Source organism: Erinaceus europaeus, chromosome 10 (genome assembly GCF_950295315.1).
Source record: "Erinaceus europaeus chromosome 10, mEriEur2.1, whole genome shotgun sequence".
Lineage (NCBI taxonomy): Eukaryota > Metazoa > Chordata > Mammalia > Eulipotyphla > Erinaceidae > Erinaceus > Erinaceus europaeus.
In genome coordinates, this window is record NC_080171.1 from 75188841 (window position 1) to 75214654 (window position 25814).

Here is a 25814-nt window from a genome sequence, read left to right on the forward strand (position 1 = left end):
GTTAAGTGAGCTAAGCCAGAAAGAGAAGCATGGATATGAAATGATCTCACTCATAGACAGAAATTGAGAAATAAGAACAGAAGGGAAAACACCAAGCTTGAACTATGTTTGATGAACTGAACCAAAGTAAAGGACTCTTGTGGGAAAGGGCGTTTCAGGTCCTGGTACAAGATGATGGATGAGGACCTAAGCTGGGGGTGGGAATGTTTTGCAAAAAAACTGAGAAATTTCACACATGTACCTACAACTGTATTTACTATAAACCATTAACCCACCCCCAAAATCTGTATCTATATATCTATATCTACGTCAACAGGCAAACTCACTTCTCGGGAAGTGCACTGCCAGCAGTGTGTCTGCAGGACTTCTAAACAGTGTGTTCACTGGGGCAGAGGCTCCCCTCTCAACAGCCAAGCCTCAAGGCATAAACACCCATGTCACAAAGCAAATCCAGTTCCCACCTCAACACTTCTAAGAGCAGCAGGGTTACTTGGACTGGAGTTGGTATACTGCACCAAAGTAAAAGAATCTGAGGTGGGTGGTTCAGGTTCTAGAAGAGGATGGCAGAGGACCTAGTGGGGGTTGTATTGTTATGTGGAAAACTAGGAAATCTTATGCATATACAAACTATTGTATTTACGTTCGACTATAAAACATCCCCCAATAAAGAAATCAAAGAAAAAAGAGCAGCAGGGTTGGCCATAATTCTTATTAGCAGCCATCTCTGCCTTGTCCTGATTATCTGCTGATTTGAGGTCACAGTAATCAGCCTGAAAGACACACAGTTGAGGAGGGGGGAGGGGCAGGGTGAAAAGAAGGCTAAGAGGCTCTAATTCCCTGCTAACACTGTGTCTTCCCAATCTGAAGATCACAGCCTCTGGTTTCAACCCATGTAGGACACTGGGAGCTTGCTGGCCATGAACACCTGTGCCCTGGGGTATTCAGGTCCAGGCTGGGACCCTGCTCCATCTTGCCAGTAACCAGGGTGTCTAGGCAGCCAGGAAGGACACAGTCCATTGTGCCTAGCCATGTTGAAGCCCAGTGAGAGGCGACGGTCCTGGGGCTACCAGTGCTGGGCAGCTGCTGAGGGCAGCGAGGCCTTGTCACAGCCAGCGGATAGCCAGCCTCGTGGCAGCATCTGCTCAGTAAGTGCCCGATCCGGCTCGCAGGCCAGCATCCCAGCCTGGACGGAGGGCAGCTACAACTACTACATCGAGGACGAGGAGGACGACGATGAGGAGGAGGAAAGGGGCGGCAAAGAGGGCTGGCAAGAGCTAGACAAGGAGGAGGCAGAGGAAGAAGCAGAGGAAGAGGACAGGAGGGAAGAGGAGGAGGAGGAAGATGCCCTAAGAGCTCAGTCCTCGGTACTGCGGGTAAACGTGGGTGGCCAGGCCTACCTGCTGGCCTCTGCCCTGCTGGCCTGTTACCCCCGGACCCGCCTGGGTCGCTTGGCCCTGGCCCCCAGCCGTGGTCGCCGCCTGGGCCTGTGCGATGACTTCGAGGAGCGCACTGGCGAGTACTTCTTCGACCGCGACCCGGCAGTGTTCCAGCAGGTGCACGGCTTCTACTTGTCCGGGGTGCTGGCGCTGCGCGGGGGGGCGTGCCCACGGGCCTACCTGCAGGAGCTGGGCTACTGGGGGGTGCGGCTGCGCCATGCCCCACGCTGCTGCCGGCTGGGTTTTGAGGAGCGAAGGGACGAGCTCCGGGAGCAGCTCAAAATCCAGGGGGAACTGAGGGCCCAGGCCCAGGCCGAGGCAGCTGACGTGCTCTTCCACCACATGCGCTGCCTCGGGCCGCAGCGCCAGCGCCTCTGGAACCTCATGGAGAAGCCCTTCTCATCGGTGGCAGCCAAGGTCATCGGCGTGGCATCCAGCTTCTTCGTTCTGGTGTCCGTGGTGGCTCTGGCCCTGAACACGGTGGAGGAGATGCACCCTCAGCATCCTCTGCAGCATCATCAGCATCCCCAGCATCAGCATCCTCATGGGCCGCTAGAGCAGGTGGAGGCTCTGTGCATGGCCTTCTTCACCCTCGAGTTCCTGCTGCGCCTCGTGTCCACGCCCGACCTGCGGCGCTTCGCCAGCAGCGCCCTCAACCTGGTGGACCTGGTGGCCATTTTACCCCTCTACCTGCAGCTGCTGCTCGAGGGCCTGGGTGGGGCGGGCTGGGCAGCGGGACCCGGAGGCGGAGAGACCTCCCCCGGACGCGAGCAGGAGCTGGAGACGGTGGGCCGCGTGGGCCAGGTGGGCCAGGTGCTACGCCTCATGCGGCTGTTGCGCATCTTCCGCATCCTCAAGCTAGCACGCCACTCCACCGGGCTGCGTGCCTTCGGCTTCACGCTGCGCCAGTGCTACCAGCAGGTGGGCTGCCTGCTGCTCTTCATTACCATGGGCATCTTCGCCTTCTCAGCCGCCGCCTACTCTGTGGAACACGACGTGCCCGGTACCAACTTCACTAGCATCCCCCACGCCTGGTGGTGGGCCGCGGTGAGTGAAAGGCCCTCCTCCCCTTACCCCTATTGGGCTACTGTTTGGAGGCTGGGGGGGGGGGGGCGCTTGCCCTGCCTCCCTCACTTCCTCCTTCTCTACCCAGTCGTTCTCCCTCTCTTCCTCTTCCTCTGTCTGATCGCTCTCTCCTCCTCCCCCTCCTCCTCCCCCCTCCCCCTCCCCCCTCCCCCTCCCCCTCCTCCTCCTCCGCCCAATCCACCCCCTCGTATCTTTATATATTTATTATGGATAGAGACAGAGAGAAATTGGCAGGGGAGGGGGAGATAGAAAGGGAGAGAGGGGGATCCTTCGGTAGCGCAGCGAGTTAAGCTCAAGTGGTGCGAAGCACAAGGACCAGCATCCTGGTTTCCCAGCTCCCCACCTGCAGAGGAGTCGCTTCACAGGTGGTGAAGCAGGTCTGCAGGTGTCTCTCCTTCTCGTCCCCTCTCTGGCTTCCCTTCCTCTCTCCATTTCTTTCTGTCCTATCTAACAATGATGACATCAATAAATACAACAACAGTAAAAAAACAACAAGGGCAACAAAAGGGAAATAAATTAAAAAGGGAGAGACAAACCAGAATTCCTACCTCCTGCACCCCAAAAATAATTTTTGGTCCAGGGGAAGAAATATTAAGGGAAGATAACCAGAGAGCTCTGAACTCCATCTCCATCAGAAGTCTGAAAGAAAAGAGGAATAAAGGAAGGACACTGAGAAGTAGTTAGTCATAGGTGTCGGTATAAAGGAAGACAAAGGAGGACCACAGGGGGAAAAAAAGAGAATGAATATAGGATGATCTCACTCACAGGCAGAAGTCAAAAAACAAGATCAGAAGGGAAAACACTAAGCAGAACTTGGACTAAAGTTGGAGTATTACACCAAAGTAAAAGACTCTGAGGTGAAGGGGAGGGTTCAGGTCCTGGGACATAATGGCAGAGGAGGACCTGGTGGGAGTTAAATTGTTATGTGGAAAAATGGGAAATGTTATGTATGTACAAACTATTGTATTTTACTGTCAACTGTAAACCATTAATGCCCCAATAAGTAAAAAAAAAAAAAAAGAAAGAAGGAAAAGAAAAAATGGGCAAGTATATATACATAAATAAAGATAGATCGTTATAGAAATAACAGTCAACCCATATCTCTGACCTTGGAAGAACTACTGTAGTTTCCAGCCTAGATCCTTCAATGAAGTTTCCAATGGAGGGGAACTCTGGTGGTAGGAACAGTATGGAGTTATACCCCTGTTGTCTTATAATTTTGTAAATCAGTATTTTGCAAAACACTAATTAAAAAAGGAGAAAGATACACAATGGAGTACTACTTGGCTATTAGAAAGGATGAATTCACCTTCTTCACCTCATCTTGGATAGAGCTTAAAGGAATCATGTGAAGTGAGATAAGGCAGAAAGAGAAGGATGAATATGGACAGCAGTTGAGAAATAAGAACTCCTAGGGGAAATATAAAGCAGAACTTGGACTGGGTTTGGTATACTGCACTAAAATAAAGGACTCTGGGAGGAAGAAGGCTTTCAGGTCCTGGAGCATGATGGTGGAGGAGGACCCAGGCTGGGGATGAGAGTGTTTAGCAGAAAACTGAGAAATTTTACATGAGGGGCCAGGTGGTGATGCAACTGGTTGAGCGCACGTTACAGTGTGCAAGGACCTGGGTTTGAGCCCCTGTTCCCCACCTACAGGAGGAAAGCTTTTCAAGTGGTAAAGCAGTGTTTTTGGTGTCTCTCTGCCTCTCTTTCTCTCTATCACCCCCTACTATCTAGATTTATCGCTGTCTCATCCAATAAATAAAGATAATTTTTAAAGTATTTTAAAAATTAATTTTACACATGTATCAACAACTATATTTACTGTAAACTATTAATTGCCTCAAAAAAAGAAATAAAAAATAAAAATAAAATGAAAGGGAGACAGAAAAAAAGAGAGAGAGAGACATTTGCAGACCTGCTTCATCACTCATGAAGCTTACCCCCCTGCAGGTAAAGACCGGGTTCTTGTGCACTGTAGTGTGTGTGTTCAACCAGATGTGTCACTGCCCACCCCCTTTTTCTTCTTATAAAGACAAAGAAATAGAGGAGGATAGAGGGGAAGGAAGAAGAAGAAAGAGGGAAAGAGAAGGAAAGACACCTTTAGCACTGCTTCAATGCTCATGAACCTCTCTGCTACAGGTGGAGAGCAGGGACTTGAACTTAGATCCTTGCACATGGTAACATATGTGCTCAACCCAGTGCACCACCATCCAGCCTGCTCAACAGAGCATCACTCTGGCACAAGTGATGACACCGAGTGATGCTCTGATCTTACATGATGCACTGATGACCAGCTTGCAAAAGCAGATGGACCAGCCCAGGGGGTGGTACTGTGAATAGACTCTCAAGGAGGAGGGTCTGAGTTCAACTTTCTGTGCCAGAGTGATGCTCTGGTTCTCTTTCTCCATCTCTCTCAAAAAATAATTAATTATTTTTGAGACAATTTATTTAATTAATTTATTTTTTTAGCTTTTTTTTTTTCCTCCAGGGTTATGGTGCCAACTCCAAGAGGCCATTTTGTTGCCCTTGGTTATCATTGTTGTTATTATTGCTGTCACTGTTGTTGGATAGGACAGAGAGAAATAGAGAGAGGAGGGGAAGACAGAGGAGCGAAAGATAGACACCTGCAGACCTGCTTCACCACTTGTGAAGAGACCCCCCCCCACAGGTGGGGAGCTAGGGGCTCGAACTGGGGTCCTTACGCCTGTCCTTGCGCTTTGCACCAAGGGCGCTTAACCCTCTGCACTACCACCTGAACCCCTCCCTTTTTAATTTAATTATTTATTTAAGAAAGGGGACATTAACAAAACCGTAGGATCGGAGGGGTACAACTCCACACAATTCCTACTACCCGATCTCCATATCCCATCACCTCCCCTGATAGCTTTCCCATTCTCTATCCCTCTGGAAGTATGAACCCAGGGTCTTTGTAGGTTGCAGAAGGTAGATGGTCTGGCTTCTGTAATTGCTTCCCCGCTGAACATGGGTGTTGACTGGTTGATCCATACTCCCAGTCTGCCTCTCTCTTTCCTTATTAAGGTGGATCTCAGGAGAAGCAGAGCTTCAGGACACATTGGTGGCTGACTCCCCCTTTCAAAGCTTTTTTAAATGTTTATTTCTTTTTATTTATTTATTTTTTTTTTATAGAGACAGAGAAATTGAGAGGGGAGAGAGAGATAGAGAGGGATAGAAAAAGATATTTGCAGCACTGTTTCACCACTTGGGAACATTTCCCCCTGCAAGTGGGGAAAAGGAGCTTCAACCCCGTCCTTATGCATGATAATATGATACAGGCTCAAACAGCTGTGACACCATGTGATTCCCAATTTTTTTAAAACCATTTGACCACACGATTAAGGTGCTACTAGATCCCTGACTCATGGAAATCCTATAAGTGAGTGAGTGAGTGAGTGTGTGTGTGTGTGTGTGTGTGTGTGTGTGTGTGTTATCATTGACACTTTACCACTCCAGGATAACTGGCTTTTTCCAGATAGAGGGAAACAGAGATAAAGAGTAGAGAGGGGGAATGGGGGGAGAGAGAGAACTGTCATCGAAGCTTCCTCCAATATGGTGAGCGCTAAGCTTAAACCTGGGTCAAGCACATGACAAAGCTGCACACTATCCAAGTGAGCTGTTTTTGCTGACTCATAATATGTGTTGTTTTAAGCTGTTAAAAAAAGTACATTCATTATAAAAAAGTATAAATATCATAATATATATATATATAAATTATTTTAAAGTAGTTCATTATAAAATAGTAGATAATTACTGCAACAAGTATGCAGTTTTCTGAGCTTCCTACACCAGGATTCAGAATAATAACATGATACACATAGAAATTAAAGAACAAGAGTTGAAGAGACAGCATGGTGATTGTGAGAAAGACTTTCATGCCTGAGCCTCTAAAGTCCCAGGTTCAATCCCCACCATAAGCCAGAGCTGAGCCATGCAATAGATAGATAGATAGATAGATAGATAGATAGATAGATAGATAGACAGACAGACAGACAATGAAGTGACAGTTCTAAGGTAAAAGAAATTACCTGGAGAAAAAGGACATCAGTTTTCCAAGAGAAAGTAGAGTTTGAACTTCATGATTTATTCACATACACTGAACCAACATAAGTGAGACTTAAGAAAAAAGGCAAGAGAAGATACACTGTGAAACATTAACACACATCTGGTCACCTTCTCAAGAAGGAGGCAGGAATGAGTTCAAAGGGAGTTGGGAGTCCCATGTCCTATGGTAGAGGGAGATGACATTTTGGTGGCAGATAAGATAGAAAACTATATCCTTGTGACAACATTTTTTTTTCAGTTAAAATCATTACTAAAAACTTAAAAATCAGATGAGTTTTTTAAATTTTTTATTATCTTTATTTATTGGATAGAGACAGCCAGAAATTGAGAGGAGATTGGGGAGATAGAGACAGAGAGACACTGTCTTTGCAGCACTGCTTCACCACTTGCAAAGCTTTCCCCCTGCAGGTGGGGACCAGGGGCTCGAACCCGGGTCCTTGTGCACTGTAATATGTGCACTCAACCAGGTGCGCCACCATCCAGCCCCAAGATGAGTTTTTTGAGTAGGAAAGGTGTAGACTGTGTCATCCAAGAAGTAATTGAATTTAACTTGGTCCTAGGAACCCCCAATCTACATTCATTTTAAAGCCCTTGACAGGCAAATTCTGAAATGAATTCATTGCTGGTGTTTATGGGGAACTTCATCCTCGTCATTCTTGTTACCTGCCACTGAACACCCATTTGCTTTAAGCCATTTGTAACATTCATCTTGTTTCATCTTATTTGTCTTTTGAGTGGTTTGTAAAGTTCATCTTATTCAGCACCATTTAAAAAAAAAGGAGGAAAAGTAAAAAATAACTTCATTTTTTTTTAAGGGAACTATAAGATTTATGCAAGGAAAAAACCAAGATCTGAGGGCTAGGCAATGGCACACCTGACTGAATGCACACATTATCATACTCAAGGATCTGGGTTAAAGGTCCTGGTCCCCAGTCCCCACCTGCAAGAGAGATGCTTTACAATTTTATTAATTGACTATTGAATGGAGTGAGTGAGAGACACAGAAAGAAACCAAAGCACGACTCTGATACATGTGGTGCCTGGGATTGAACTAGAGACATCATGCTTGGGAAGCCAATGTGTTACCCACAGTACTACAAAAATAGGTATTTTCAACATTAACACTGAATAATTTAGAACCCACAGGCTTGTTTGTTGTAATTCTGATACAAACCAAATCAGGGTTACTAATGGTGTGGTGTAGTGTGATATGAGTGTTTGGCAGCTACCTATCATGGAGAGATGAGAAATTGTACCCATATGTCCACAACTGTACTGTAACTCATTAACTCCCCCCCATAAAATGATAAAAAAATAAATTAAAGATTTCGATTCTCACCTCAGCTCCACTAATAATGAATACTGACCCTAAACAGTTAGCTGTAAAGCCTCATTCCTTCCTTCCTGACACCACTTCCTTATCTCTAAATGGGGAGGAGGTACAACATTATAGCTCAGTGATTCTTCTGTCCATGGGAAGCAGAGCACTCATTTGTACTACAGAATTTACAAGTTTTCTCTAGTACCAGGTCATTGTTAAGCTCCTATGAAAGTTATCCAAATGCCACTACTCCAGGTGATGAAAGAGCTGATAGAGAATGATCTGTCCCCAACAGCTGACATTTATTTTGGAGGTGTGTATAGCAGAAAGGAAAAGCAGCAAAGCCATGTGCTAAGGATTTATGGCATCAAGCTTTAGAGAGGCAAGTTTTCATTCATCCATATAACAAAGAAGGCTACTGAATATATGCTGGGTCTAGTAGATATGAAATATCCACTAAGTGTACACTTTTTGATTGTGGATATACACTTTGTCTGAATATTAATGACTAAAGTCATTATATGACTGAAGTTATGCTACTCAGTATCAGCATTTTCTGTCAGTTTTACAAGAAGTACCAAATCACCATTCAGTTCTTCTCTATATCAAATTTACCAACTACTACTTTGGCCAGACAATGTGGGTTTTCTTTTGTGCTCATTATCTTCTACAAGTACTATTCTCACAGGCCAAAGTGTGCATAATTCAATCTTACTTTTAAACCAGCCTTTACCTTTACCAATGGCATTTGCCCATTTTATTCTTTTTTGAATTATATATACCAGTAAATCTTAAAATGAGTTAAAGAAAAGAGTGGTGATGGGTCTTTGTTCCTGAACTAATCTACGAAAACAATAGTAGCAATGCCCATCCCCACCCCTACCTCTGAATATTTTAAAACTATTCTGGTTCCCAGGATTAACTGATTATTAGCCCAGTTTTTCTGTACTCTGATGACTTTGGATATTATTTGTTAAAGGTTTTTTTTTTCTCAGTACAGAGAAAAGAAGGATGACAATATGAAGCAGATAAAAATGTCTTGTTTCTTTATGCAGATGTAAAATACTAGGACTCATGTAACCTACCTATAAAAATCTGTCTCACTCATTCACTATATATTAGCACAACCAGTATGCCAAGTAGTATTCTAAACATCAGTGATACTGAGTGATAGGGGAGAAAAGTAGACAACAACAAGCCTGTAAATCAACATTTCCTCAGCAAAGTGATAAGAAGTTGGGGGGAAAAAAAAAGGTGAAAATTATCTCCATAGTAGAGTTACATGCTAATGTAGACAGAAAATAAGCAGTTTCATTGTGTGTCTTATATGGGATACTAGGAGATTGATTCAGATGTCAGAATATATATTTGATGGAAGTATCAGAGAAACTCTCTTGAAGAGAACATTGAGCTAAAATTGGAATGATGAGAAGAACTGAAATACACCTGACTAAAATAAATAAATACACCTGACTAAACAGACATGAGAATCTGGGTTGTAGAATCCTTAGAATAACTCTCACCCAGTGGTCTCCATGCATTTCTTATTTCTTCTGATCTCATGATTTTAAATCAGTTGTGCACACAGCCATGACAAATCTGTATTCACTGATTATCAGGCACTTATTTCCACAATAACGATGCATCATAAACCACTATAAAACTCAGTGGTTTAAAACACCAAGTGTTTGTCTAGCTCATGAACTTGCAAGTTAGCAATTTAGGCCAGATTCAACTAGAAGCTTCTCCTCATTTGGTCTGGTGTCAGTCATCTACATGTATGAGAGTTAACTGGCTTAAAGAAGTGAACATGGTCATGTCTTTTCACAGGCATGCATCTGAGACCAAAGTGAAGGGTGAGACAGAGTGTAATCCCAGTCACTTAAGTGCTGCTGAAGATTCTGCTCACATCCCCTGTAACAGCTATTGGCTAAAGCAGGGTGTGAATTACAGAATTAAGGGGTGGAACTGGAGGTGACTGTGCTTAGTGAGATAAGATGAAAGCCAACTACGGGATGGTTTCACTCCTATGAGAACTGGAATACATGACCCTGAAAAACAAGCAAACAAATTATTTCTAGGACTTTATGAGAACTATAGTAGTTATCTTTGGGAGGGTGAGGGCATAGAATTTTGGTGGTGATTGTAGTGTGGAACTTCGCCCTGTAACCCTACAGTTTTGCAACCAATTATTAAATAGGTTGGATAAATAAATAAATAATTTTTTTAAAAAAAGGGTTAGCCTGACCACTGTAGCATAGTTCTGCAAAGCTATATAGCAAAGAGTTTGAATTCAAGAAGGTGAAAATAAGGTCCAGGGCTAGGGAGACCAGCACAGTGATTCTGCAAAAGACTTCCATGCCTAAGGCCCCAAGGCCCCAGGTTCAGTCTTCAGCACCATCATCAGTCAGAGCTGAGCAGTATTATGGTGGCAAACGCTAGAAGAAGAAGTATTATGGTATTTCTCTTTGTCTCTCATTAAAATAAATAAAGCATTTTTACTTAGGTCTAGCAGGAGGTGGTGCAGTTCATAAGGTATTGGACTTACAATCATGAGGTACCAAGTTTGCTCCCTGGCAGAGAATGTATCAGAGTCATGTTCTGGTGCTCCTTCTTTCTCTCACGACCTCTCATTAATTAGTAAGTGAGATCTTGCTTAAAATTAGGTCTAATAACACAGCCACTGCACTTCAGTAAGACATTACTGTTCAATTAACACATTGGAAAGCAAACACACTGGACCTTTTAAGGTGTGGTAAAGAAAAATATGATGGGGGAGATGGGCATGGCATAATCAGTTAAGCTCATACATACCATGAAGAAGGACCAGGGTTCCAGTTCCCAACCCCCACCTGCAGGGGGGAATCTTCATGAGCAATGAAGTAAGTCTGCAAGTGTCTCTCTCCCTCTATCTCCCCTCCTTTCTCAATTTTTCTTTGTTCTAAGAAATGAAGTAGAAAGAAAAAAAGAGAAAAATACAATTGATACCTTCTTCTGTTGTTCCAGTGTTGTACTTACATGGTATTTTTACCCTTAGAGATAAATTCTCTAATCCATTCATCTCTAAGTTTTTAGTGAGCTTAAAGAGATTCACCAAATTGGACTAGATTTTAATAGCTTTTCCTCTCTCAACACCACAGATCCTGGAACCTTCTTCTATAATTTCACTCAGGGTTTTAAGAGCAACATGGTGATGTTCATTACTGCAGATTCACCTTCCACCGCAAAGCAAATCCCAGGTGGATACTCATGTCTGCAAGTGCTCATGCTTTAGGATAAAAAATAGACCCGTCCCACTCATCTATCAGCTGGAGGATATCTGTAAGCGCTGAAATAATGGGAAACACATGTGAAGTGCTAGCCTACCTGCCCCTGTCATACAAAGAAGCTACCCTATCTGATTAGCTGATAGTCTCTAACACATGGAAGCAATAACCTTTGTGTCCAAATTCATTTTGGAGGAAAATAAAACAAAAGGGAATTTTCCCCACTGGGGGGAAACAAGACTAGGGAACATACAAAAGGGTCTGCTGATCTATGTTAGGTGAACTTCTGAATGTCCAAGTAAACAGGTCCACTCCTGGCACCACTCCAGCCCTGCTAGAGCTCTGGGGATTTCCCTGTGTGGGCAGTGCCTGGTACAGCTCGACAAGAGCTCTAAGCTCTTGGATGAAGCAGTGACCATTCACCTCCAGTGCCACTATGGCTTTCAGCCAAATGGTGTGATTGGGCTGTTTAGAAACGGTTTACTTCTGAGCATTGTACAGCAGGTTAGAGCTGCTGAAACCAAATGGGAAACTGTATAATATATTCCTTCAAAACCTAACTCTTCAAAAAGAAAATTCACCTCCAACTGAGGTGTCAGGTCTTTGTGCTCTATGTCTGTGCTCCTAAAAGATGTTACTACTGTAACAACATTACTTTTTCCATAAATAAGTTATTTAATTATTTCTTATTTATGAGAGAGAGAGAGACATCAGAGTACTGGCTCTAGCTAATGGCAGTGCTAGGAATTGAACTAGAGACCTCAGAGCCTCAGGCATGAAAGTCTTTGGCACAGCCATTATGCTGTCTCCCCAGCCCTCCTAAATAAGTTCTAATAGTTTTCTAACAGATGTTTATTATTATTATTATTATTATTATTTTTACCTGCTTCACCACCTGTGAAACGACTCCCCTGCAGGTGGGGAGTCGGGGTTCGAACCGGGATCCTTATGCCGGTCCTTGTGCTTTGCGCCACCTGCGCTTAACCCGCTGCGCTACAGCCCGACTCCCCAGATGTTATTATTCTTAAAGGATGTTAGTGGAGCTTAGAAAATCATGGAGATTTTATTTTTCTTAATTGTTTGCTTGCTTTCTATCTCTGAAGAGAAGACTGATCTGGAAGATCAGTCAAGTTCAACCAGGAAAACAGAAAACAAAGTGGGAATTGTAAACAGGGGGACTTTATATAGGAATGGGATGCATGTGTGTTAAAGACTAGGGGGAGAAAGGACAAACTGGGCTAACCCAAAGATTAGTGACTGCAGGAAATACCCTAGAACTGGGAACTGAGGGAGGAAAGCAGAAGCAAGCAAAGCTGGCACAACCTAGGAGGAGAGAGATGGGCCCCTAAGATAGCATCCTGAGAGCAAGCCCATGAGTATAGAAAGATACCCAAGGCACAGCATTTGTGATTACTGGAAGATGCTAACAGAAATCAAAAGTCCATCTCACCTTCCAATATGCCCGTAGTGTATCTCATTGGCAGAACACAACAAGAAACTGTGAGGTGGCACAGTGTATAAAGCCTTAGACTCTCAAGCATGAAGTCCCAACTCTGATCCCTGACATCACATATGCCAGAGTAGTATTCTGATTCTCTTTCTCCTCCTCTCATTAATATTTTTTAAATGTTTAAAGAATATAATCAGAAGGTAGCAGTCATCAGGGAGATGTGGTTTGCAGATTTCTGGCTATAGAATTATAGAAAAGAATGCAAAAAAGGATCTGGAGCTTGATACTGAGAGACAACAGGTGTTCAACAGGTAAGAGGTGTTCAGTTCTGCTAGCTTTTTCAGAAAGTAGCATGAGATATGAATTGGGAAATGGCTATTAGGGACTCTTAAGATTTGTGGTTCTGTGAGCCCCTGATTTGGGGCATTCCCCAGTTATCTCTTTAAAATGTGCTCCTCATAGGGAGTCAGGCAGTAGCGCAGAAGGTTAAGCACAGCAGGTTAAGTCCAGGTGGCACAAAGTGTAAGGACTGGCGTAAGGATCCCAGTTCAAGCCCCCGGCTCCCCACCTGCAGGGGAGTTGCTTCACAGGCAGTGAAGCAGGTCTGCAGGTGTCTATCTTTCTCTCCTCCTCCTCTCTGTCTTCCCCTCCTCTCTCCATTTCTCTCTGTCCTATCCAGAAACAATGACATCAATAACTACAACAATAAAACAATAAGGGGAACAAAAGGGAATAAATAAATAAATCTTTAAAAATAAAATAAAATGTGCTCCTCGTTTAGCTCTCATAACCTGTGTGGACTCTGACAGAGCTATAGAGGGCAAGGAGAAAACCAAGTAGGCAGAAGAAGATTATGATTATGATTATGATAGATGCTGGACTTTTCTATGAATAGATTACTAGGTCTCCAGATTGCATTAGCTTTGCTATTCCTCCTCCTCTTCCTGTATATCTTATGTACATGTTGGCCCTTTGATATACAGTTGAGGAGGGCTGTTCAAGGTGACTAGCCCTAACTTTAATCTCACAGTGCTCCCTTCTACCTATCAAAATATTCTTTGAATTCCACTCAGGAATTATCTTCAGGATCTGTGACCTGTCCATTTGCTTCTTCCTAATGGTGCTAAGTCTTTACATTGTTTAAGAGTTAGTTGATTTATTATTTTAAAACAGTCCAGACCTCTAAGTGTGTCACCTAAAATTAACCTTCAAGTAAGTTCAGACCACTTGTTTCAAAGTCTTACCACTGAATCCTGTACAGATCATAATCTAAAAGAAGAATTCCTAAGATATTTGTAGCAATAGCAGTGTGGTTAACAATAGTTTGAAACTAAATCCTGTGAAGAACAACTTGCACTGAGGTATGTGATTATTTTATGCAGAGCACATTCATCTTTACCACTTGAAATACTCTGGCTAAATTAAGAAGAGATGTTATTTTGAGAAAAAATAAATTTTATTTCCTGGCATCATGAATAACCCATGCCTAATTCTTAGGTACATGGATTCCTGTATACCAGAATTTAATCTATATCTAGTTCATTATGAAAGAAAAAAAAAACCTTACTGAAAAGGAAATTCAAGGAAACAAAAGGGAATAAATAAATATAAAAAATATTAAAAAGAAATTTTAAAAAGATAAGGAAATTCATACAGAACTATTTTAAAGTTCTCAAGAGATATCGTATACTTGCTTCTCTCAAATATTTAGCATTCCTGAACTTGCTGATTAGTTAGTTGTCTTCTGGGGAAGATCATAGTCTGCCATTTGGGGCCTAAAGGTTAGGGGAAAACATGTCAGTTTTCAACAAAATGCTAAGTTTCCAGTTTCCAGAGCAGTTGAGCCAACCTGTTTCTTTAGGATATCTAGACAGATTACAACAGTTTTGGTCACATTTCCAAACTCAGCTCTTGCTAATCTGAGAAGTCCCTCTGTGAGGTCACTTGGGTCAGTCTGGGACTTGCAGTTTCTTAATATGCATCCTGGGAGCAGTAGTTTGACTGTGGAATATGGAGAAAGATGTTTCTCAAAGCCAAAGAGTCTGGACTTACTCTTGACAGCAAGGAACAAAAGGTAGAGCACTGGTTGAGTCAAGTTATCTACTAAACAATACATAAAATAGCTTTGCATTTTGAGTTATTTCTTTGGGACCAACAAGACAGAGCCTCCTAACAGAAGAGATCTTTCTCTAAAAACAGACACTCAAGATAAACAAAGATGTTTACACCATATTGTGCACATCAGATATGTAATCTTCCTCAAGCTAATTCTCCTTGTTTGTAATGTTTCCACACACAACTCAGTCAAAGTAATAAAAATTAAAATTGATATAAGTAATGATGATGATGATGATGAAGTTTAAACTGGGAATGAGGCCAAAGTCAGTAAGAAGATTGACCAGAAGTTTAAAATACATTCTCTCCTTTTTCATGTGCATGAGCCACCTTCAAGTCCAGTGTCTACCACAGTGGAGGAAGTTTTGGTGCTATAATCTCTCTCTGTGTGTCTCTATCTCTATGTCTCTCTCTCATCATTCTCTGTTTCTATCTTTAAAAAGATACTGTCTCTCCATTATTTTGCTTTGTCTTTATTCCCTTTCCTGGACCCCTTAAATGTGAGCTTATACCAAAGACTGTTTTGATCTCTCATGGATATTTCATATGATAAAACAACCCCTTCCTGTCTTTCACCTCTATATCCAAACTTCCTATAGGCCTTATCCAGGGAAAGGACAGACCATCATTGAACACTGGAGAGGTAGGACTATCAAGTACCCTACAACCCCTCCACCCAAACATGGACAGTTGTAGACTCATGTCAAACATTTGGTTTCTGGGCTGAGAAGATAGAAAGCTTGTCTTGAGACCTCAGAGGATCCAAGCTCATTAGCTGACAGCACCATATGCCAGAGAAGAGTAATGATCTTGTTTCTCTCTCTCATTAAAATAAACAAATCTTAAAAAAATAAAAGAAAAAAGAAAATAAAAAGCTTTGATGCACTAAAATAAAAGTAGTTATAGCCCACTGTCGACAGGAAACCTCACCAATAATATAAACCGTGCCTTACATGCTACATTTTTACAATAAACTGGAGAAATGAAAATCTTAATAAAATCATAATGAAGAGCAGATACATTTATAAGACCTTACTGCACTGACCAGTGAAGTAAGTTTATGTCATCTGTTTACAAGAATGTATACATGAGGCAGCAGAATTTTCATCATACTGTTTTTAGGATCAAATATCAACCAAGTAAATGTCCATACAGAAATAGGAAATTACAGTGTGTTGTATGCTTTACATTGGGTTGTTCTAGCTCTCCCCCGCCAAGAAAATTGGATCACTCCTGCTAATTTCGCTGGCCCGCTTGGCCCCGCCCCAAGGAACCCTGAGAGGGTTCCAGAGTTCCAGAGTTCGAGAGTTGGAGAGTTGCAGAGTTAGAGAGTGCTTGGCGCCATCGCGGGGCAAAGAGGCAGCAGAGTTCTGTTTGGTGATTAGTTTGGGTTAGTTTATGAATCGTTGTTCCTGAATAAAGAAATACAGCTTCCCTGCCCAGCCGTATGTCTCTGGTCATCTCTGTTACCCGCCCGTGAAGCTAGCCCGGCCAGCTAGAGCATCCGAATTTTAACAACAACAGTGTTTGTGAGACATGGAAGCTACTGTTCAGTCCACCCATATACCTGGACATGGACCTGAGTCAAGTTCTTTTACTTTTGGAGTGGCCAGTGAAAAGAAACACACTCAGGATGCACCTGCATATGTGGTACACCTGCTACAGTGCACACATTATCATGCACAATTTCTCAGGTTCAAGTCCCTGCTCCTTACCTGCAGGGGGAAGCATCATGAGCGTTGAAGCAGGTCTGCAGGTATCTCTCTCCCTCTTTCTTTCGCCTTCTTTCTCTTCCTCTCTCTCCCCTATTTCTTTCTGCCTCTATCATACTAAAGATTTATTTTTAATTTTAAAAAAAGGGAAAGAAGGGGCTAGGTGGCACACCCAGTTAAATATACACATTATCTACCATTTGCAAGGATCTGAGTTCTAGCCTTTACTCCCCACCTGCAGGGTGGGACTCAAGTGGTGAAGCAGGTTTGCAGATGTCTCTCTCCTATTCTATCTCCCCCTCCCTTTTCAATTTCTCCTTGACCTATCCAATAAAAAAAATAGGGGGGAAATGGCTGCCAGGAGTGGTGGATTTGTAATGCTGACACTAAGCCCCAGTGTTAACCCTGGTGGCAATTAAAAAAAAAAAAGGGAGAAGAAGAAGAAGAAGAAAGAAAAGAAAAGAAAAGAAAAGAAAAGAAAAGAAAAGAAAAAAGAAAAATGGAAAGGAAGAAGGGCATGCATAGAGCCCACTCTCCACCATCACTCGTCACTGCCATCAGGAACATCATCATAATCCCTCTTGTGGGCCTCTAGAGGACCTTGCCCTCACTGTAGAGCAGCAATGATAGGGACCACCCCACTCTCTGAAGGGAGCTGCGTCAACCTCTGCCATGAGGAAGACTGGTCCTAAAATGAGTGGCGCCTAGAATGCAGGCATACTCCGCTACCGATCCCCCATCTCACCTTTTCACTTTCTCTTGTCACCTTTGGTCCAGAAGGTAGGAAAAGATATTTTTAAAAAATTTTAAATTATTTTTATTTGATAGGACAGAGTAATTGAGAGTAGTGGAAAGTAAAGAGGGAAAGAGAAACATATGCAGCGCTGCTTCATTGTTTGTGAAGCTTCCCTCTTGCAGGTGGAGACTAGGACCTCAAACCCAGATCCTTATGCTTGTTAACATGTGCACTCAAACACATGCACCACCACCAAGCCCCCATATGAGATTTTTAAAATTTTATTATATTTATTTATTTTTCCTTTTGTTGCCCTTGTTGTTTTTATTGTTGCTATTGTTATTGATGTCATTGTTGTTGGATAGGTCAGAGAGAAATGGAGAGAGGAGGGGAAGACAGAGAGGGGGAGAGAAAGACAAACACCTACAGACCTGCTTCACCACCTGTGAAGGGACTCCCCTACAGGTGGAGAGCTGAGGGCTGGAACCCGGATCCTTACTCAGGTCCTTGGCTTTGAGCCACGTGCGCTTAACCTGCTGCGCTACTGCCCGACTCCTGAGATTTTTTTTTTTTTTAATGAACTGGAGCCTCAGGCATGCATGACTACGCTACTTTTGGGCCACTTTTTCATTCAGATAGCGAAATGGAGAGAAAGGGAGAGGGAGCACCAGAACTGCCTCCAGTGCTGTGACATTACTGTGCTGTGGTGTCAGGATTTGAACCAGGGATGTGCATATCACAGTGCAGGTGCTCCATCCAGTGAGCTCCTCCTCCAGCCCAGGAGCCTCTTTCCTGGAGCATAGGCACTTCCCACCCCACTCTTCCTCACATAGCATTCAGCCAGAGCCAAAGAGAAGCCTGAGTCAGAACCCAGGGGTCTAAAGAGGGTGAGAACTAGAGACACACTCTGTCAGTTCCCATAGCAGCCCTGATAGGGGGGCTGCTGCTACTCTCCTGACATTTCAGAGCCAGAAACAAGCAAAGAGCAGTTAGGTGACTTGCTCTGGTCATAGAGCCAAGGGTGAGTTCAGACCGAAGTAACCTACACCACCTGCCCCTACCCTACAGCTTCCTGCTGAGTCCTCTCACACTTTGTAAGAGCAGGTGAGAGCGACAGTGTCAGTGTCCTTCAGCACAAAGAGGGAGTACACCCTTCCCCTTTGGGTTGGGGTGGGTTGAAGCTGTGGGGGTGAGTTGAAGCTGTGCTTCTGATCAGCCACCAGGCTGCCCTGGCTGGTTCTTGGCACTGATGCTTTAAATCATGCGTCACACTTAAAACTAATGCTCTGATATGTTCTCACAGCAACAAGGCTCACATGCTTATGCTTGGGCCTAAAAGGAGGCCAGCTCAGTGCAGGCTCACAGGACAGAAGGACTATGGCCAGTGAGCAAAGCTCACTGAGGCAAAGAGTACCCCTTGGAGTTGTGCATGAGAACTGTTTCTTTTTCAACCAGAAAGCACTGCTCCGCTCTAGTTTATGGTGGTATGAAGCATTGAACCTAGGACTTGGGAGGCTCAGACATGAGAGTTTCATTATATAACTATTATGCTACTGACTCCCACCTATGAACTCTTTGTATATTCAATTATCAGCAACAGCCTGACTCCAAGGGCTTCTGGGGATTTCCCCAGAAGTCTGAGATGCAAAGGAAGTCTCAGTACATAACAAATTTAAAATAAATAAATAAATAATAAATAAAAAACAATCAGACCCTAAGAGAGTTGCCTGGGTTTTTCTCTGGTTCTGCTCAAAGCTAACTATTATAGTCCCATGGGGATCTGCATTTTAAAACAGAAGCTTGTTAACCTGAATAATTCTGTAATTAGTGGGATTTAAAGCCATGTGGCAAGAGTGATGGGTAGCCTAGCATGCAGAGTGAACATATTGTGGTGATATATCTTTGAAAAGGCCCTTTGTGGATGGGGGTAGATAGCATAATGGTTATACAAAGACTCTCATGCCTGAGGCTCTAAAGTGCCAATTTCAGTCCCCAGTCCTTCACACCACCATAAGCCAGAGCTGAGCAGTGCTATGGTAAAAAAAAAAAAAAAAAAAAAAAAAGAGAGAGAAAGAAAGAGAAAGAAACAAAGAAAGAAAGAAAGAAAGAAAGAAAGAAAGAAAGAAAGGAAAGAAAGAAAGAAAACTCCCTTTGCAAAATACAAAGTAGAAGCCAGGAGATGGTGCACCAGCTAGAGCACAAACTTTGCCATGTAGTGGACCTGGGTCTGAGCCCCCAGCCACCACACAAGAGCACCTACACAGAAGCAGCTTTCCATGTGGTGTAGCACTGTGATGTCTCTCCTTCTCTCTGTGTCCCTTATCTCTCTGTCTCCTGTCTCCGTATCTTTCACTTTCTACCTGGGTGGGGAAGGATTAGGGGTGTATGCCAGGAGCAGTGGAATTGTACAGGTGCTAAGTCCCAGTGAATTCCTGGCAAAAATATAATAGCGATAAGAGAAAGGGGAAAGGAGGAAAAGGAGAGGAAGAAGAGGAGGAGAAGTGAAGGAGACTTCTGCAGACATTTGCAATCAAAGCTCATCCATAGGCAATACCTCATTTGACTACATAAATTTCTGACTCTTGGCTACATAGAATATTTTCAAATGTCCATTTAAAAGACGAGAAAACAACAACAGAGAGCTTGTTTAATATCTTTTTTGTGCTGACACTGTGCTAAGTGCATTATATTCCTTTTCTTATTAAATCAGGAGAATCCCAAGAATTAGTTATCATCCCATTTCAGATGATGGAACCAAAGCCTGGAGACCCTGAATGTTTTGTCCAGTACCACTCACCTGGGAAGGATCAATGTGAATACTTGAACCCAGATCTCAGTGAACTGAAGCCCATACTGTTCCTAGTATAGCTACTGAATGGACAAGCACAAAGATACCCCTCTTAAAGGTGACCTAAGCTGAATGGAGGCCAAGTCTCAGAAATTTACATATGTAAACTAAATACTTGTCAGACAACTCTTTAAAGTAGGTATTATCTAAACCACACTAGATCAAAAAGTAACAAGTGATAGGATCTAAAGCCTACAGTTTCCACTCAAGAACCTGTGTTCTTTCTGTGACAGGGGGTGTGCAGGCCAACCTCCTAAAGCTGACTCCACAGGGACCTGTTACAGGAGCTGACTGTACCTCCAGGGAGACAGGATTCTCCTCTCTCTCTCTTTCTCTCTTTCTCTCTCTCTCTCTCTCTCTCTCTGTGTGTCTCTCTCTCTGTCTCTCTATTTTCTAGTGATTTATAAAATTATAAGGCAATAGGATAATTCCACACCATTCCCCCCACCACAGTTCTGTTTCCCCATCCCCCTCCAGCAGAAACTGCAATAGTTCTCCTCAGGTCACAGATATTTCCATTTTTATTCACTTCTATGGCCCTACCTTCACTTCCCTTACAATCACCTTAATAGGTGATTACCCCTACACCTATTATTACTTCCTTTTGTCCTTCCTTTTTCCTCTTCTCTCTCAGATAAGCAAAACTTATCTCTCAGATAAATGCCTGACTTTCTCTGGCATTTTCCAGATTCACTTCCATTTCAGTGACTAAAAATAAATAAATAAGGCCAGGCAGTGGCACACCTGGTTAAGCGCACACATTACAGTGTGCAAGGACCAGAGTTCAAGTCCCTGGTTGCCACCTGTGGGGGGTGAGGGTGGAAGGAGGAAAGCTTCACAAGTGGTGTCTGTGTCTTTCCCTCTCTATTGATTCCTACCCTCTCAATTTCTGTCTATGCAATAATAAATAATAAAAACAATATTCTTGGATACAAATGTTTTGGGTCCTAGTGAAAAGGAAGGTCAGAGCCTTCTGGTTGTTATCTTTCCCTAACATTTGCCCCCTCTGGGAGTATGGACCAAAACTCTTTTGGGGGTGCAGAAGGAAGAAGTTCTGCCTTCTGTAATTGTTTCTCTGCTGAACGTGGACATTGGCTGACAGATCCATACTCCTAGCCAAAACAGGATTCTTCTCGAGTCTTCCCCTCCCTCTCCCTATCCAATGCTGTTATGGTATTGTAATAATAATAAATAAGTAAATAAATAAATACTTTCACTGGGCTTTCTTTCACTTAGGGTTTATCAAAACGTGGCAGGATTATTAGATACATAAAAACCATGATGGGAAAATAAGAAAAAATGGCAAGCAAGACATGTGGTAGGGATCCATGAGCCCATTAAACTTAGTTCACCAGCGTTCAGCTACAACATGTGCAGGTCCCATAAGAAAGGTATCACACAGTTCTGGGGAGAAGAACAGACAGGAACAGCAAAAGTGAAAGAGAGCTGAGGGAGTGAAAAGAGCTGAACTTCTGTCAGATGCTGGCTTAAGTAACCTCCCATATCCACAATCCTTTGTGAGTTTATGAGCTCTGCTATAGGTCATGACATCAGCGGTATGCTAATTACATACATATCCTGTAACTCCTTTGTGCTCACTGTCAGTAAAATGGTGTTCTCAACACTAAAGCTATGCTCTTGCTTTCCCTCCCGTGCAGGTGAGCATCTCCACCGTGGGCTATGGAGACATGTACCCAGAGACTCACCTAGGCAGACTCTTCGCCTTTCTCTGCATTGCGTTTGGGATCATCCTCAATGGGATGCCCATCTCCATCCTCTACAACAAGTTCTCTGATTACTACAGCAAACTCAAGGCTTACGAGTACACTGCCATCCGTAAGGAGAGGGGCAATGTGGAATTCTTGCAGAGAGCCAGAAAGAAGATGGCTGAGTGTCTGGCTGGCAGCAACACACAGCCCAGCCCAAAATAAGAGGAGTAAGATTATTTTCTCGAATTTGCAATGGACAGAGCTTATGAACGTAAAGTTTTAATTTCTCCTCCCCTCCACCCCCTTTTATTTTAAAAACATTTTTTCTTCTTTCTTTGTTAGGACAGAGAGAAGTTGGGGAGGGAGAAAGAAAAAAAGAGACACCTGCAGACCCGCTTCACCATTTGTGAAGCTTCCCACTTGCAGGTATGGAGTAGGGGGCTTAAACATAGAACCTGGCTTAAACATACATGGTAATGTATGCACTCAGCCAGGTGCACTGACACCCAACCCCTTCCCTCTATTATTCTGCTTTAATTTTATTATTTTATTTTATTTGACAGAGACAGAAATCAAGAAGGAAAGGAGGGAATTGGGCAGTAACACAGCAGGTCAAGCACACGTGGTGTGAAGTGAAAGGACAGGGTTAAGGATTATGGTTCGAGCCCCCAGCTCCCACCTGCAAGAGAGTCACTTCACAGGTGGTGAAGCAGGTCTGCAAGTGTCTATCTTTCTCTCCCCCTCTCTGTTTTCCCCTCCACTCTCCATTTCTCTCTGTCCTATCCAACAATGACGATATCAATAACTACAACAATAAAACAACAAGGGCAATAAATAAATAAATAAGAAAGGAGAGGTAGAGAGAGAAAGATAGACACTTGTAGCACTGCTTCACTGCTTGTGAAGCTTCCTCCCTACAGGTAGGGACCAGGGACTTAAACATGGGACCAAAAAAAAAAAAAAAACATGGGACCTTGTGCATGGTAATGTATGCACACCATCACCCAGCCCCTTCCCTCCTGTTTAAAAGCTAAGGTTGAGTGCTTGCTTCAGCAGAATATAACTGTCATTGAATGATACAGTAAAGATCAGCATGGTCCTTGCACAAGGATGACACACAAATTCATGAAATGTTCCATATTTTTAGAGAGTTCAATGTGCTTGAAATGGCTCATTTCCATAAATTATTCTTTCAATTTAATTAAAAACATAGCATCTTTTCAAGAAACTCAAAGGATACTGAGCTTTATGCAGAAGAGTGAAGTTCAAAACATGTACAAGTATGATAACTGTTTGGTTGAGGATGAAATGTACTAATACTGATCTTAGTGAAATGTAGAAATGTACTCTTGTGATAACAAAAATCCTGTAAGTCAACATTTTCTCAAACAGTGATGTTGGAGTTGAAAAAAAATAACATGTGAAGGTGAATATAGATATTATTTTTAACCTATTTCAAGGACATTTTTTAATAAGAATAAGACTGTAAACCTAATAAGACAAGTAAACCTAATAAAATAACTCATGAATGATACAAAAAATAGATAAACTGTTAGCAGAGATTCAACTAAAAAAAAAAAATAGGATTGACAGCAAATGGGCACATGAATCAGACACGCATCCAGATCATTTAGTTCACAAAGTTCCACGTCTGGAAACGTTCTCTTTGACCCAAACTTGGATTTCATCATAGTGCTCTTTAACTGTGTTCTATACAAGTCTGACCTTCTCCATGACACTGAGACTTAAACTTCCTTAAGAGGACCAACACCTTGAATTTTTCTTGAGAATATCATGACTTTTTAATCCATCTTTTTGGACTTGAGCTGACTGAGAAGAAAGAATTTCTTGGGGGGGGGCAGGTGGTGGTATACCTGGTTAAGCACACATATCATAGTGCACAAGGACCCAGGTTCAAGCCCATGGTCTCCACCTGCAGGGAGAAAGCTTCATGAGTGGTGAAGCAGGGCTTCAGGTGTCTCTGTCTCTCTCCCTCTCTATCTCCCCTCCCCGTCTCAATTTCTCTCTGTCTCTTTCTAATAAGAAATAAAATACATTTTTAAAAAAGAAAAGAATTTATTTGCTTGAAGGAAAAATAAAATCCTGGGGTAGATAGCCTAACGGTTAACGGTTATGGAAAAGACTTTCGTGCTTGAGGATCCAAGGTCTTAGGTTCAATCCCCTGCACCACCATAAATCATAACTGAGCAGTGCTCTAGTAAAAAAGAAAAAAAAAAGAAGGAGGAGGAGGAGGAGAAGGAGAAAATAAAATCAAATCTTCATCTTCCAGAGAGAGGATATAAGACAGCAAGAACTAGCTGAGCTTTGGAGTCAGACTACCCTTGGTAAAAATCCAGATCTACCAGCTGTCTGATTTGGAACAAGTTTCTTTATCTACTTTAATTTAATTTCTTCCACTGTAAAATATAGGTTATAAGACTGTTACCTTAAATACTACTCTGCAATCAAAAAAGGATGATATTGTGTCTGTGCTGTGGAACAAAACAGATGTAATTGGAGGTGGCTATGCTTAGCAAAATAAAGAAATAAAAGATAAGTACCATACGTTTCACTCATATGTGGAGTCTAGAGAACTGATGATACACAAGAAGTTACAAAAAAAAAAAATGCTGTATTACACCAAAGTAAAAGACTTTGAGGTGGGTGGGGGGAATATTGATCCTGAAAAAGGATGACAGAGGAGCTAGTGGGGGTTGTATTGTTATGTGGAAAACCAAGAAATGTTATGCATGTACAAACTATTATATTTACTGTCGAATATAAAACATTAATCCCCCAATAAAGGAAAAACAAAAGCAACTGTATAGCCTGTAACCTTACAATCAAGTAAACCATTAATAATCACAAATTTAAAAAAAAATGGCTAGGGCTAAGTGATGTACCTGGTTGGGCATACATGTTACAATATACAAGGACCTGGGTTCCAGTCCCCACCTGAAGGGGGAAAGCTTTGAGAGTGGTGAAGCAGTGTTGCAGGTGACTTGCTTTTTAAAAAAAATTTTTAAATGGTCGTTTATTTATTGGATAGAGGTAGCCAGAAATCAAGAGGGGAGAGAGAGAGATAGAGAGATAGAGAGACAGATAGAGAGACAGAGAGACATCTACAGCACTGCTTCACCACTATCAAAGCTTTCCCCCTGCAGGTGGGGATCATGGGCTTGAACCCAGGTCCCTGCACATTATAACATGTGTGGCCCCTATCTTTCTGCTTCTCTATCACCCCCTTCCCTCTTAGTGTCTGGCTGTCACTATCCAATAAATAAATGAAGATAATGAAAAGAAATTTTTTTAAATGGTTTAAAATAATAACAACAAAAGAATAGTACCTTATAGCATGAGTCTGGTGACCAGAGGTATTACATGTCAGTGCTCAATGAATGGTAGCTATCAGAAGTGTTTGAGCAACCCGGGAGGTAGCACAGAGGATAAAGTACTAGACTCTCAAGCATGAGGTCTCAAGTTCCCAGCACTGTATGTGCCAGAGTGATGCTCTGGTTCTTTTTTTCTCCCCTTAACAAATAAATATTTAAATAATAATAATAAAGTGCTTGAATGTTGTCTAGCAGATTCTCTAGACCACTGTTTCCCTAATGAAGAAGACTGTGTCTCCCTTCCTCTTCACTGTACCCTGGGACACTGGACAATGTCTAGAGGTGTTTTAGGTTGTCACCACTGTTAGAATAAGAGGTAGAGTCTTAAACAGGTACTGGACAGTCCCATAAAAAGGAATGGCACAGTTGATGAACGCTGGCCTATACAAGGTGGGAGTCCCCAGACTCAACCCTGAGACATGCCCAGAGGAAGCCCCACACAGTCTTATCCCTCAGACTTCCTTTCTAGAAACCCTACCTTCTGGACAATAATTCTGAGCTAAAACATTAATCAAAGGGAATTAAATTGACTCAGACCTATAGTTTGCACTTACTCTGTGATTAGAAAAACAATTCCCATAGGACACCAACACTGATCTTTCTCTCCCTGCTCTGCTCCTCTTAAGTCCCCTCTCCTTTCCTCAGACTTCTGGGAAGTTC

At 42.7% G+C, this 25814-nt stretch overlaps 1 protein-coding gene and 1 non-coding gene across 2 annotated transcripts; both read left to right on the plus strand.

Annotated features, from left to right (window-relative positions):
* The first annotated feature begins 1028 nt into the window (after positions 1–1028).
* KCNV2 (potassium voltage-gated channel modifier subfamily V member 2) lies at positions 1029–21984 on the plus strand. Its single transcript, XM_007534390.2, has 2 exons — positions 1029–2483; positions 21712–21984. Exons 1-2 carry the CDS (start codon positions 1029–1031, stop codon positions 21982–21984), a joined length of 1728 nt encoding a protein of 575 aa, XP_007534452.2.
* Positions 21985–22805: 821 nt separating this feature from the next.
* LOC132541050 (U6 spliceosomal RNA) lies at positions 22806–22907 on the plus strand. The gene has a single exon (XR_009552240.1). It is a non-coding gene; the product is annotated as a U6 spliceosomal RNA (small nuclear RNA).
* The last annotated feature ends 2907 nt before the right edge of the window (positions 22908–25814 follow it).

Bases quoted from the DNA above. Each gene is read 5' to 3' on its own strand.
- KCNV2 (XM_007534390.2), top strand. From the start codon at position 1,029: ATGTTGAAGCCCAGTGAGAGGCGACGGTCCTGGGGCTACCAGTGCTGG. The intron at 2,484-21,711 runs GTGAGTGAAAGG...CCTCCCGTGCAG, and splicing joins ACGCCTGGTGGTGGGCCGCG to GTGAGCATCTCCACCGTGGG.